Source organism: Felis catus, chromosome B1 (genome assembly GCF_018350175.1).
Source record: "Felis catus isolate Fca126 chromosome B1, F.catus_Fca126_mat1.0, whole genome shotgun sequence".
In the NCBI taxonomy this organism is placed as follows: Eukaryota; Metazoa; Chordata; class Mammalia; order Carnivora; family Felidae; genus Felis; species Felis catus.
The window spans coordinates 62,011,476-62,026,892 of record NC_058371.1 but is presented as its reverse complement, the minus strand read 5'-3'; the positions used below and the strand labels follow the sequence as shown (position 1 = coordinate 62,026,892).

Below are 15,417 nucleotides of genomic sequence, written 5' to 3'. Positions count from 1 at the left end.
CCGCATCAGGCTCTGTGCTGACAGCTCAGAGCCTGGAGCCTGCTTCAGATTCTGTGTCTCCCTCTCTCTCTGCCTCTTCCCCACTTGTGCTCTGTATCTCTCTGTCTCTCAAAAATAAACATAAAAAAAACATTTTAAAAAAAGTGAATATTGTCAAAATATTGATCTAATTCATACTAGGAATGGTTGGACTCATTGATAATTCAAATTAATTGTTTCTCAGGATTAGTATAAATATTTATATTTAAAATTATTTATATATATATTATATATTATGTTTGAGAAAAATTTTTCATGGACTATAAACATTTCGTACTAATGATTTTCCACCCATTTGACATGTACTCTTTAAATATTTTCCTGATAACTTGTTATGCATTGAAGGGGTGGAATGATTGGAATCCCATTACTTCATCAATACTTTTCTGATAGCACAGAGTTTATGGCATATATATGCATACTTTAATATCCTGGGTATCATAAGTTCCAAGAAAGCAGTATAAAAATATGCTGTCAAAGTTCTTGAAATATCTGACTATATAATATTTTTAATTTTCCTGTCTATGAATTCCTCTTTCTTACGTTAGTAAAAACTTACTTTTATAGTATCTCATACTATCTCTTCTTACCCTTGGTAAGTAGAAGGATTAAGACTTATATCACGTTCTGGTATGTTGATACATTTGGGGTTTGGGTCTAATGATGCCATTACCTAGCTGGGAACGTTGGAAAGGATCATTTCTTTGGATCTGTTTCTTTATCTGTAAACTACTATTTAAGGTTTCTTATAGCTGTAAAACTCCACGACTTGTTAATTTTGCATAGCCTCTGCTCATGAACCCTATTTGCAGTGTTTATATAACCCTTAAGAACCCATTGTTAGGATCTAATTTCTCAATGAGATCACATATTGAGATCTGATGGTCTATAGAGCATGCATTTGGCATTTAGGCACACACATGCACTTAATATATACACTTTACGTATACTGAATCCTCAAAAGACTATACGCTGTGTTATTATCCTCATTTTTCAGATAAAGACTATACGATGTGTTATTATCCTCATTTTTCAGATAAAGAAATTTTAGAAATCTCTAAAAATTAATTAATCATCCAAATTCTCATTTTTCAGATAAAGAAATTGATTATTTTTTAGAGATTTCTAAAATTATGTCAAAGCCTGAATTTAATCTTTATACTACCTATCTCCAAAGCTCACATACTTTCCACCACAGTATATTTTCTCTTAACATGAAAGTTTCAGATTAGGAAGAAAAAGGATACCAAACTGGTCTGTTATTGAAGCAGTGGTAGAGATTGAATTTTTCCTTATGTAAGTTTTAAAAAACCCTCTGTTTAAAGTATGTAACCGGCTAGGCCTATTTTATTGCCCTGTTCTGTTCACATTCATTCAAATACCCAATTGAGCAACATGAGTCCTACTTTCATTAGGTGAAAACGTACCCTGGATATCTTTTAATCCGGCCCTGTCATCTCACAGTTAAGGATTCTGAACAAAAACTTAAATGCCTGAAGTAGAACAAAAAAATAGTAGTTGGTATTAGAATCCTGGCTTCTTAACTCGGGCTCATTTGCTGTTATCAAAATTTTTCATATTTGTGTTTTTTTTTTCTTGATGCATAAATTTTTGCTCTCCCTTAACCAGGCATCTTTTCTGGGTAGATTTGTTTTATACTGTTACTTTCTAGTAGCCATACATGTTGAAATCCTCTGAGGTGCTGCCTCCTATTTATGTCTCCTAAAGCTTTCTCTTTAATAAGTTAATTTATCCCATAGTCTTTCATCACATGTTTATTTGACACCTGCTTTGGATAGACTGTAAGGTATTGGTAATTTATAGCAAAAAAATTAGCAATTTGTGGGAGTTGATAAGGAAATAGAAGGAATCCCTGCCTGTTGACAGCTTACAGTCTGGCAAGTTAAACTTCTAATTTTCAGATGTTTCTGTACTTAGGATTTTTCAGTCAATTTCTGCTGACAAGACAGCCAAGTCCAGTACTACATCAGTCAATTTTTTCTACATGTATAAAACTCTTATTCATTATTTAACTGCTTCTAGAATATCTGTAATTCTTATTGATGGGCCCTGAAATACACCTTTTAATTTGCTTGAGTAAATTTATATATATTTCTGTATAAAATTTGAGTTTTATCCACAAGTTTGTAATACCATGAATTTTGAAGCCAGCTGATTAGAAATATTGCTCTAATATGGTTTTATGGCTACTTTTTTTCACAAGTAATGCTATGTAAAAAAAATCCACGAGTAATGGACTTTATTGGGAAGAGTCTTTTTTATTCTCTGATAGTGTCCAAATTCTAAGCCTAAATATATTTTAAGCAGGTAACAAATGGTTTTCCACTACCCTTAAATAAACTTATGAAAGGAAACAAATCCTCCAGTAAAATATATATATATATATATATATATATATATATATATATATATTCTGTGTGTATATGTGTATTCTCTGATGATGTGTATTCTCTGTGATGTGTATATATATATATATATATATATATATATATATATCCTGTGTATTCTGTCAGAGGATATGGCTATCATACAGAAAAAGGGGGAAATGTGAAGAGAAAATAATATTTTAAAACATGGTCAATCTGGGGCGCCTGGGTGGCCTGGTCGGTTAAGTATCCAGCTTAGGCTCAGGTCATGATCTTGCAATTCACAGGTGTGAGCCCCGCGTCAGGCTCTGTGCTGACAGGTCAGAGCCTGGAGCCTGCTTTGGATTCTGTGTCTCCCTCTCTCTCTGCCCCTCCCCCACTCACGCTCTGTCTCTCTGTCTCTCTGTCTCTGTCTCTGTCTGTCTCTTAAAAATAAATAAACATTAAAAAAAAAACAGAGACAGGGAGGCAAACCATAGGAGAGTCTTAACTACAGAAAAGGAACTGATGGTTGATGGAAGGGAGGTGGGTGGGGGGTTGGGCAAAATGGGTGATTGGCATTAAGGAGGGCACTTGTGATGAGTGCTGGGTATTGTATGTAAGTGACGAATCACTAAATTCCACTCCTGAAACTAATATTACACTATATGTTAACCAACTAGAATTTAAATAAAAACTTGAAATATTAAGAAAATAAATGAATGAAATAAAACATGGCCCGTCTGGTAGGACTTCTTTCCTGTAGCATACAACATCATACTATTTATCAATGACATTAAAAAAAAAATAAAATAATACATTATTAAACTTCTTAGCAAGGAAATTATTTTGATCTAACTCAATTGAATTAGAATGTCCACTAAAGGCATTTGTAGGTCACGTTACAGGACCTCTTTGGGAATTTAATACTTTATCAGGAAACAAACAATCATGTCTTTCCAAATTAAAAGGAAAGTCACCCCCAGGCTCCTCTTCCCTTCTTGTCCCCTATCTTGTGCAGCTTTATTTTCATTTTCCAGAGTTCTGTAGAAGATGTTCCGGCAGCTTATAAAGTACATTCTACACTACTTTCATATTGTTCCAACTTAGTAGATGAACAGAATATTTGCAGGGAGTGTATTTACCTAAACAACATCCTTTATAGGGACCATATGAAATGGTACCTGAACTAAATTTTGAAGAATTGCCACAAGGATTCGCAAAGACACTCGTAAGCAGTGGCCCTCATTCTGCCTGTTATATTCTGCGTATGGAATTTCTCTCAGGGCATATTAAAATCACACCTCTTCCGCATATAATATTCAAAAGTTTGTTCTTAAAAATTTTATTCTGTGGACTAAATTCTGTCTCTGTCTCTGTCGCTGTCTCTTTTTCACTGTTGGATCATTAATTCCAGATTTATTAGCTTGAGCAGTGATCCATAGGAATGCAGTTGTGCTCTGAAACGGATAAACGAAAGCCGGTGAACTTTCTGAAACATTTTTAGTCACCCTTAAATGTAATTTATTTATTTTGAATATTGCCGTTTTCTAGAAATTTTCAATAAAACCCAGTTATAACCCTTCACTGTCATTTTCAGATTCACAAACGTTTCATGAAACCCCTTTCCATTTTTGTTTACTTTTTATAAATGTTCATTTTTGAGACACACACACAGACACACACACACACAGAGCCTGAGTGGTTTCATGAACTCTCCCTTTCCATTTTTGTTTAATTTTTTTAAATGTTTATTTTTGAGACACACACACTCTCACACACACACACACACACACACAGAGCCTGAGTGGTTTCATGAACTCTCCCTTTCCATTTTTGTTTAATTTTTTTAAATGTTTGTTTTTAAGAGAGAGACACACACACACACATACAGAGCCTGAGCGGGGAAGGGCATAGAGAGAAGGAGACACAGAATCTGAAGCAGGTTCCAGGCTCTGAGCCGTCAGCATAGAGCCCCACGGGGTTTGAACTCACAAACTGCGAGGTCATGACCTGAGCCGAAGCCAGAGGTTCAACTGACTGAGCCACCCAGGAGCCCCTCCTTTTCCATTTTGTTCCACTAGTTCATTTCCTCCTTGATTTTTGTTGGAAGTTGGGACTGGCAGAGAATTGTATCTTCTGGATCCCGGTCTTTGTCTTGCTACTTTGTTTGTACAAGGCAGGCACACTGAAACTAAAGCCTTCTTCCGAACACACAGTCTGTGCCTTCGGCTCTTCCTGGCTGTGGGATAAAAGTTTTTTAAAAAGTTGAAACCAAAACAAATCCGGCAATTATATCAAACTTTGAGAACAGGTAGAATTCTAAAAAACCTCTAAATGAGATCACACTGGTTTATACACTTACATATTACATTTGGAAATATTTTTCACAAAATATTTTCCCGGGCTTCAAAAATATAAGTCTTCCATTATGATAGCAGATTAATAGTGTTTTCAATTGTTTTTTTCATTTTTTTCTGGCTTTTCATTTCATACCTGAATGGATCCCTAGCAGCACAGATGATGGCATTTCAATGTTCTCACTGGAAAATTATGGCAGAAATGGTGGTAGCTTCCACTAAGACAGCCTTTCCTATGTGCCAGTTACCTTCCAAGCATTTTACACATATTAAACCATTCACTCTTCGTCTAGACCCTGGGGTGGGGCTACTGTGTATGATGCTTGTCTTAGAAATGTAGTGTGAGGGGCGCCTAGGTGGCTCAGTTGGTTAAGCATCCGACTTCAGCTCAGGTCACGATCTTATGGTCCGTGAGTTCGAGCCCCGCATCGGGCTCTGGGCTGATGGCTCAGAGCCTGGAGCCTGCTTCCGATTCTGTGTCTCCCTCCCTCTCTGCCCCTCCCGTTCATGCTCTGTCTCTCTCTCTCTCTCAAAAATAAATAAACGTTAAAAAAATTAGAAAAAAAAAGAAATGAAGTGTGAGATACAGTCCCACAGCGGATGAAGGGCAGAGCCCAGATTTGGACCCAGGTAGTTTGGCTGCGGGGTTCTGTCACAGGGGAAGGACCATAATTTTTGGACTCAGAAGAGCACCCTGCCCTGGTAGGAAGGGTAGGATGTTAGGTTCACAGTCTGTAGGACTCAAGAGACAATATTTAAGAGATGAGTCCAGCTTTCAACTTTTTACATGGGCAGTAGTAGCACCCACCAGGAACATAGAGGGACATTGACATTCATCATGGAGCACAGCCTAGGGGGCAGTCATTCTCCTGGTTGGAACTCCAGTTGGATATTAGCCACACACACGAATCTAAATGTCTTTGTGCCTACATATATTTAGACACATCTGAGCGGTGGTTCCATCCTGGAGATTCATGAATATTTTGTTATTGAAAGTCACCAAACCACAGTGTGGGTAAACTGTACACAGACCTGAAAACTCCAGCTAAGTGTAATTGCACAATCCATCGTCACAGGGTGCTGCTGAGGATGGTTTGGTCGCATGATCATGACAATGTCACAGTTGTGGTTTGATAGCCAGTGTCCTGCTTGTCCACATCTTTTCATCTTGGGCTTTCATGTCTGTCCCCTCCCAACTTATTCCACTTTTCCTGAGATTTTCCCGGTCTTAGCACTGAAATTGTGGCTCCCCAGGGATCTCTCAGTGCTTGACAAACAGAGATAGAAAGAAACTCTACTTGCTTCTGACATGTTTATATCCCTTTCTTTATCTCCTTTGCCCCCGACCCTCTGCCATAATAATACATATAATGCCTAGTTATTAGGGATAATAACCTATATAGGCCCTAGTTATTAGGAGGTTTGGGGGCGAAGATTACAAAGTTTCTGAGAAAAAAATTTTTTAAGTGTTATATCTAAATTACACTGGCTATAAATTTTTATGCATACTTATCTATTTGGTGTATTTACCTCTAATGACAAAAGCAATAACTGGTAATCCATAAGTTTATTGATATCTCTCTGAAAAAGAAACTGTGAAAAGAGCATTTAAATTTTTTATTTATTACAAACACAAATATACTTAGTAGCTTCTGGAACTACGAAGGTAACTGCAATTAAGGATGTGTGTATGTTTTTCCCAACCCAGTTAGGTGAATATTTCTACCCAAGTCAAACTGTTCTATATATTCTATGTAGAGTTCTATATCATGCACACACACATAGAAATTTTATACATTCTGTTGATTTTTTAAAGCTTATTTATTTTTGAGAGAGACAGAGAGAGTGGGGGGTGGGTAAGGGCAGAGAGAGAGAGGGAGAGAGAATCCCAAGCAGGCTCCGCACTGCCAGCAGGGAGCCCGATATGGGGCTTGAACTCAACAGACTGCAAAATCATGACTGGAGCCAAAACCAAGAGTCGGACGCTTAACCGACTGAGCTACCCAGGTGTCTTATATTTTGTTGATTTTTACATTCTTTCTTACTCATTTGGATTCTGGGTTCTTAATCGATTAAGATTAAGCTTGAATGAAGATAATGATCTTTTTTTCTATTAGAACTAGTTATTTGGAACTAAAAACAGTATCGTGTGTAACAAAAATATTTATTAAGAGTTACTAGACGCTAGGCACTGTTTTAAGTGATTTTCATGTATTCATTAAATCCTCAAAGCCCGCTAAGATTGCTACTGTTGTTATATTGTTATCACCTGCATTTTGCCCTATGGATCAGAGAAATGGCATCACTCGTATAAAGTTAACTGAGCTAGTAGGTGTTGGAGGTGGTATTCCAACCCAGCAGTCTGTGTGTAGTGCCCGTGTCAGTACCTGTTGCACAGACCCCACAATTATGGGACACACATCCGGTGATGAAATGAATTCAGAAAGTAGAGAAGGGTTAGACTACATCAAATTTGAAAGGGGACTTGTGACACCTCACTGGATTGATTTCATTTTTCTTTTCCGGGCAGAGTGTGGCGGCCGACTGAAAGCGGAACCGAAACCCAGAGATCTATACTCGCATGCTCAGTTTGGTGATAACAACTACCCAGGACAGGTCGACTGTGAATGGCTGGTAGTGTCAGAACGTGGCTTTCGCCTGGAGTTATCCTTCCCGATTTTCGAGGTGGAGGAAGAAGCTGACTGTGGCTATGATTATGTTGAGCTCTTTGATGGTCTCGATTCGACAGCGGTGGGGCTTGGTCGATTCTGTGGATCAGGGGTAAATACAGTAGCAGCAGGAAACCATAGCCAGATTAAAAAAAAAAAAGCTCAATGATTCATGATTGTTATGCATGCCATATACAAATTGACAATATTTTTACAAAAAAAAAAAAAAGGTTACACTGTATTGTTATTGGCTTGACAAATTATACTATGCCTCTTCTCCCTCACCTCTTTCTCTATCTCTATTGAATTTTCTCAATAATCTCACGCAAGAGGGATGAATTTGGTAGCTCTAATTTGCTGTTAGTGTCCACATTCTAACTTTTTTATTCATGTTCTTGTGTAATAAATATTTCAACCTTGAAGAATCTAAAGGCAATACATTTAAACACGCACCTTTGACAATTGGGTCAACTTCCTAAATTAAAGCATAAAGGCAAAGTAATATGCACACAACCCATGTTGACATTCCCCTCTCAAAGAATACACCTGCTGAGTGGTGGGGTCCACCAGTGCTGTGCGGACTCAGTCAGTGCTACCAGAATGCTGTTCCACTGCAGCGTGTCACTTGTGCATGGGACAGAATGCCAGCGTACAGGTCACAGAGCGTTGCCACAAGAAATAAGAAAAAGGAAAGCTTAAGATAAATATCAAGTGGTCTTCTGAAGACTTATTTTGTTCAGAAGACATTAGGCCCCCCCGCCCCCGCTCTTTTTTTGTCTGTCAGTGTCTGTTGCTTAAATAATACTGAACATGAATACTCTTGAACTCCTGTCCAAATACCAGCTGCAATGAAACAAAAAAGATTCTTGGTGCTTAGATTATTGAAACAGGAAGGGAGGGATGATTTGGATTCTGGAACTGTCTCTGCCTCAGAGCACCTTCTGAAACAAATTTGATAGCTCTTTATGCTCTTTGAACCTCACTTTATTTATTTCTAAATCAGAGGAACTGGGCTTAAAATTTTGGGGGGAGAAAAAAACGACACACCAACTTGAAAACACACTTCTGTTCCAAGCCCAGCGACATCACTACCTATAACTATGATCTTGAGCATGTCATTTGCTTCTCTGAAACTCACATTTACTCATCTGTAAAATGAAGAAGCCACACGTATTCACTATTCCAGGTTGTTGAGAGGATTAAGTCATATATACCCCACTCCCCCCCCAATCCCAAATATGAATCTCAATGAAGAAAAAAATGACTCCTTCTGTTTGTTTATTTGCCTGTGTGTTTCTTTCTGTCTTTAGCCACCAGAAGAAATCTACTCCATTGGGGATGCGGTTTTAATTCATTTTCACACTGATGACACAATCAACAAGAAAGGATTTCATATAAGATACAAAAGTATTAGATATCCAGACACCATGCATACCAAAAAATAACACCAAAACCTCCATCAGAACATCAAGGAATGTGCAGAATGGAGAGAAGACGTATTTTTTTTTTAAATGAAGATATTAGCACAAATGTTTTATATAACGAGTGTGAACAGAAGAAAACTGTAAGACCAGAATTATCTCTGTACTACAAGAGAAGTTTTCACCTAACTCTGATCAGCATTACCAGGAGATTGGAGCTCCATGCTTGATGGTATAAATCGAAATAAAGCTGGCGGAAGGGCGTCATGTTGCTTCAAGGAAGACTCCACAAGCTTTTGTTGACAGCTTGATGCAGATGCCTTGCAATTGCAAGCAGTTCAGTTCAGGGTCTGTGACCTTGCAAAGTGTTCTTTTTGACAATGCTTCAACATGTGGGAGAAATAGAATGGTCTTGCAGGTCATATACAGAAAAACCCTCTTCCTGCGTCTGAGGATAATTGCTTTGGCTTTGTATCTTGGATGCAGATCCATATAGGATGTTGGGAAATGGGAGTCTTTTGAGGGTGCTTTGTCCTTTAATTGTGGGTGTGTCCGATGTTTGGAAACTGGAATACTTCAGCTTAGTCACTTTCCTTGCAGGCCAGATTCACCTCTTTGAGACGCAAATGGTCTTGTGACCACTTCATTTTACTGGCGTTTTGACAAGTTGGAAATGTCAGTAGTGTCCATTATTGCAATTAATCTCTAGACATCATTTATTTAAATGCTGGAAAACGCCCATCTGATTGGTAAACTCAGTTCTTTCAGTGAAAGTGCTGCCTTTTCACACCAAACTTAAGAAGCGCTGTGATGTCTTAGAACTGCGTGAGAGAACTCCCAACAGGTGTGAACAGAATTCTAGTGACTGCCTGGATGGTCCATTCTCAAGTCACCAGAGCTGCTATCGTCTTTTCTGTTGTTGTCAACCTGTCGTAGCTGTTATTGCTGACGTTGTCACGGTTAATGTTGTATTTAAAAAAAAAAAAGAAAGAAACGAAGTGTAAGTAGGCCATGTAGTCATTGAAAGATTTCTCTCTCTCTCTCTCTCTCTCTCTCTTTCTTCTTGGGATTCAGTTGAAAAAGGATTTGTTTCCGAAAGACTTTCTATGGTGCTATTCCATAAACGTTTTTTTTTTTTAAACAAAATTTTTGACCTTTGAGCCAACCACCTGTAGACTATGAATGTCTCCCTATGTCTGTCTGGTGGCATTTGAAGACTAAAGACTTGTCAAACGTATCAAGAGTATATCATTGCAAGGGCAGCACTTGTCCTGTGGAACAACTACTTATAATGCCTTAGAATTCTTGCACATGATCAAACAGATCCTCCTAGAGACACACATTTCAAAAGGTTGAACTTAATAATGTATGTGAATTAGCAACTCCATGAGGAAAACCCATTTCCGTGACTGAGAACATCGGGTATAAATACGGTGTCTTGCTTTTGTTGTAGAAAATGAATTTTCTGCTTTAAAGCCATGCGTGTTTTTAATATCGTGTGTGTATATGTGAGGTTGTCTGGGTGAGCGGAGCTATAAGAAGGTGAAACGTAGTGGGGGATGGAAAAGTTAGAATTTATGTGCCACGTTCTACTTAGAATCCTGTCTGAAGTAGCACCTTTCTTAGGAGATTTCATGGACAATTAATAGGAACTTCTAATTATTATCAACCCCATTATAAAAATGGCTTTTTCCTTTACAGAAACTCTGTTTTGATATGTTTTGATGTTGACGTAGATTACTACGTGAAATACCTTAGTTTCTGTTACCTGTCCATGAACATTTGACATTCAATAAAATTGGGTATTTCTCTTCATTTTTACAAATTAAACTATACACACAGGTGTAGCTTGTTTCTTTTCTTTGTCATTGCCCTGAAAAATATTTTCTTGCATTTGAATTATACTATGTAAATACATTTTTAAAACCAATCTTCGGTTCTTATTGAACATTACTTTGGGAATGTGTCACTATTGCCTGCAATATAATGAGCTTTCTAGTGGAGCTGATTTATTCCAGTAACTTCTTCCATCTTTTTTCACTAATCTTCAATTAGCCAAAATATATCAGGAGTGAGCAAAAAGGAGGAAAAAATTACGAACACCTAACGTCTACACTATGCCTGGCCCGGTGCTAGGCACATGACACTAGCTTTTTTTTTTTTTTTTATTTTTCTGTTTGAGGATTGTGGTGATGTTCTCATTTTGTAATTCAGGACTGGAGGCTCATAGAAGGTATGTAACATTCCCAGGGTCACAGTGTAAAGTGAGATGTTGAAAGCCAGCTTGTCTGATATAAAAATCTGTGCTCGTTCTACGAAATGTAGTCGAATCGATCTGGACATGTATAAATAGTGGACAGTGTTTTTATGATGAAACTTTTCCACGTAAAGTACACTTTAGGGGTGAATTACAGTAAAACTTTCAGGATAAATATATTGTTCTTTTCAGGAACAGCATGACAATTCAAATATCAGCTGTAGATATCTTTAAGAACCACAATTAGTGCTAGAAATTAAAGAAACAAGACCTGCTCTATAGCTCAGAGTTAGTAACCATGGACTTTTGTTAAAGTAAATATACTAAACTATTTTATCTGGCGTGATAGGGGAAATGTAGTGTTCTACATTAAGAAATATTTTGGGTATTTCCATTGACATCACACTAGGCCACAACGAGCTGCATTCAGTAAAACTGAGAAGTGAAAGTGAAAAGGTATTTGGAGATGTCACAACTTCAAGTCTTCAATGTGAACATTAACTTTTAACGTACCTTATGTCAGATATCAATTCGTTGCATATTATTTTTATATTAATTCAGTTTGGGCTTAACTATGTTGTTAATTGCAAGTACAAACAGCTTTGTTGTCATTTTGTTAATTATTGTTAGCTACTGTTTCAAGTGTTTTATTAAATTAATTTTGTAAATTATTTTCAACCCCTACATCAGTATATTGGTTGTGCTCTCTCTTTGCCAAAGTTCTAACTCCTATACAATCCTCACTGGCTATCCACAGAAAAAAACTGCTCCTACTTCCTATGATTTTATTAAATTATTTTTCAAGTCAACTTGAATATTAATCTAGTCTATTTATGAGGTCATGGCTTAGCATAATTTCACAAAACAACATTTTTTGAAAGTATGCGAGAACAGACAATATTTCCAAAGTCTCCAAATGTCCCCTTCTTGTATTGGCTGGCTTTTTGCTATCCAGGCCTAATTTTAATATATCACAGTATCAGATTCAAATGCTGTCCAGTTTTTTTTTAGAGTTCTTAGTCTCTCATATTTGGTTTCTATTATTACTATATATTTTCAGGGTAAGCCTCAAATACTAAATTTTGTTCTCCCATAGAGAAAATTTCTAAAAGCATCTAATGACTAATTATTATTCTTCAGAAGTAAATGGAAACATCTTATTCAATGTTACTTTGAATTCAAGTAAATGTTACTTGAATGTTACTCAAGCTCATTCAAGTAAATGTTACCTTTTAAAAGTAAACTGTAGCCATGTGTGACATTTAAAACTAACTTAAGGCAGTTATCGAAATGTTTGGAAATTGTGCTTAGTGACAATGGGAATAAAACTTGCTTTTTGGAAAACCTTTAATACCACTTGTGAAATCTGGCACGGGAGGAAGAAAGCAGGAACAATAATTACCTCGTCAAGATTTATAACTTGAAGGAATACCTTCTATTTAATAAGAAAAGTTAGGTAAAATGAGCACATCAAAAAGAAAAAAAAAAAAAAGCTGGCCTGCGAATGAATTAAAGCTTTTTATGCTTCAATGCATAGTAAATGGTTGCCAATGAGTAGTTAGCTGTTAGTCTTTAGTGTTACTGTTATAAAATTAAGACATATTGCCATTAGCTTAGGAAATAATTGACGCAATGCACAGATCTAATACATTTGAGATGTTATTATTAGTCTTCAAGCTTTCTTTTGACATCAGCTGGTTTCATGGCTCTCCTTTCAGCCCACCCCCAGCGTATTCAACCTGCACCCAGGCTCACCGTGGGACCCCAGTCCGGTCCTGGTGCAGAGACCACGCAGAACGACTCCAAAAGGATTATAGGGCCCTGAGCACATCTCATTATATATAACCCCCTTCTCATCCAATATTTTATATAAAAAATTAAAACAGTAAAATCAACTTTTAACTTGAGAAAACTTGTAAGTGGCAACATATCCGGGTTAAAGCAAATGAACACAGAAGACTTTAAGAAGCCGATATGTGGCTTAAGACATGTGGATAAAAGGTCCTGAGCCGGGTCTTATCTTGCCTTTGCGGCCAGGGTGGAGGTTTAAGTGAATAATGAAATTACTCATGTTTATTATGGGTCACTTCTATCTGAATACAAACTACTGGCTTTACCAATCCCTTTGCTCTTACTTTGCTCTACCTACGTTGTTGGTAGCTGGAAAACTAGTTATACAGCATTTTATTTTTGGCCAGCTATCGAAGTTTTGAGCATACTTGCTTCTGAAATAACAAAATAGCAACTAAGGTTATTCAAAGCAATTTATAATAGTATAAACATGTGCTTAATGCTTCAGTGTATTTTAAAAATTACATTTAAAAAACCAATTCCAAGTGTTTCTTCTATTAAATAATATAAAGGGGTGATTATATTAGCCATAATGTTTAACTACACAACAAATCTAAGAACTGACAAATCTCATATCTGTCAAAAGCTCCATTGGGAGTTTTTTTTAAAGAGTAACTTTTAGAAATTGGATTAAATTTGATAATTTTTTATCAAAATGTGGAAGTGCATCTATATTCCCTTGTGATATTTTTACATCAGAATCAGTGACTCACAGAAATGACAGCTAAATGCTAAAATAATGGTGTTAAGGTTGAGGTCAGGGGGAAGGGGTTATTTCAAGGCATGCCATTAAATTATTTAAATAGGAAGATTTATTTAAATACAAAGGGCAAATAAAGTGAAAGGCTTGTACATAATAAAGCTTAGATATACAAACTATCCTAAAAAATTATTTAGTGAACATTCTTTAGGAGGCTATAATTAAAAATCAAAGTAAATTGCAAGAAGATTTCCCACAAGGATCTAATATATTTGTTAAGATTGCTTTTATACCACTGAATGTCTATTATTTGTGTTTGAATTTCCTGGGAGCAAAAGGTCTTTCATAATAAGTTTTGTCATTTTCCAACCAAAAGACTTATTACAACCATGCACTTTAGTTTATTCACTCACTTATTTATTTCTTCATTCCAGAAATACTTGCTTAATTTAATGCCTTCTAATATGTTCAGTACTTGCTAAGAGTTTAATGAAAGGTTGAAAAAGAAAAAAAAAATCACGTTTGCTTCTGTGAAGGTTAAATTCTAGTTAAAGAGATAAACACTAATAAAAGCGATCACAGACTGTCAAAACTGCAATATAATACATGCATGTATATCTTACAGCCATTTGTGGGACATTATTCCAAATAACACGGTTTGTATTTTGAGAAAAGCATTAACAAGCACCCTCTCCTCATCCTTGGTTTTCTACTGTCATATTATTTGCATTTATTTTTAAAATTTCAATTGCCCTCTAAAATTAACTTTTTTTTTTTTTTTTTGCATCAATCGTTTGTATTTTCAACTTATAAATTATTCATTCTCAAGATGGATGATGGGGGTGACATAGTGTATCAAAATTCTGATATCTGTTCATGTAATCATTTAACAAGTAAAACTAAACAAAGTAATTTATAAAAAGCACTATTGCCAGCACCAACAGTGCTTGATAAATTCTAATTAAAAAAATTTTTTTAATGTTTATCTATTTTTGAGAGAGAGAGACAGTGTGCAAGCAGGGGAAGGGAAGAGAGGGAGACACAGAATCCAAAGCAGGCTCCAGGCTCTGAGCTGTCAGCACAGAGCCCGATGTGGGGCTTGAACTCACAAACTTTGAAATCTTGACCTGAGCTGAATTCAGAAACCCAACCAAACTGAGCCACCCAGGTGCCCTGAATTCTAATTCTTATTATGATACACATTAAGATGCTTGAAACCTAAAATCTCCAATCCATGCTGGCCTAACTGGTGGAAAAGAAATGTTTTGCAATAACAGTGTGACTTGTGGGACAGTGAAATGTCTCACTGCCTCACTATTTGCGCCCCTCTTCAAGTCAACATGGATTTTTTTTAAATATTGGTCAGGTCCATGGAATAGCCAAGCCTCTCAAGAGCATACTCACATACAAGGCACTCCAGGGGCATATACTCGCCAAACATTAGCCCTACAGATAATGTTTCATAGAATGGGATGTGATGGCACAACAAAAAATTATAAAATATTTAGGTAAGAGTAATCCAAAGTAACAGGTGGCATAGTTATACTTCACAACTTTGGATACTGGAATTATATGTAGAGCAAAATGATTTAAAAAAGAGGAAATATATGGGAAAGGTTTAGACACTATCAAAATACTGAGGGTTTTTTGTTGTTTTTTGTTTTTTTTAGAATAAATTCACAGGGCATCTGGGTGGCTCAGTCAGCTGAGTATCTGATTCTTGATTTCAGCTTAGGTCATGATCCCAGGGTCGT

General features: G+C 36.6%; 1 protein-coding gene across 5 annotated transcripts in view; it reads left to right on the top strand.

Annotated features, from left to right (window-relative positions):
* Nucleotides 1-11,921, top strand: part of TLL1 (tolloid like 1) — a 213,917-nt gene extending 201,996 nt beyond the window's left edge. For all 5 annotated transcript variants that reach the window (XM_023252694.2, XM_023252695.2, XM_045055704.1 and 2 more), the window contains 2 exons: nt 7,296-7,546; nt 8,745-11,921. In XM_023252694.2, the coding sequence (XP_023108462.2) occupies nt 7,296-7,546; nt 8,745-8,879 (386 nt within the window). In that variant the 3' untranslated portion in view covers nt 8,880-11,921. The remainder of the gene's footprint in view (nt 1-7,295; nt 7,547-8,744) is intronic.
* The last annotated feature ends 3,496 nt before the right edge of the window (nt 11,922-15,417 follow it).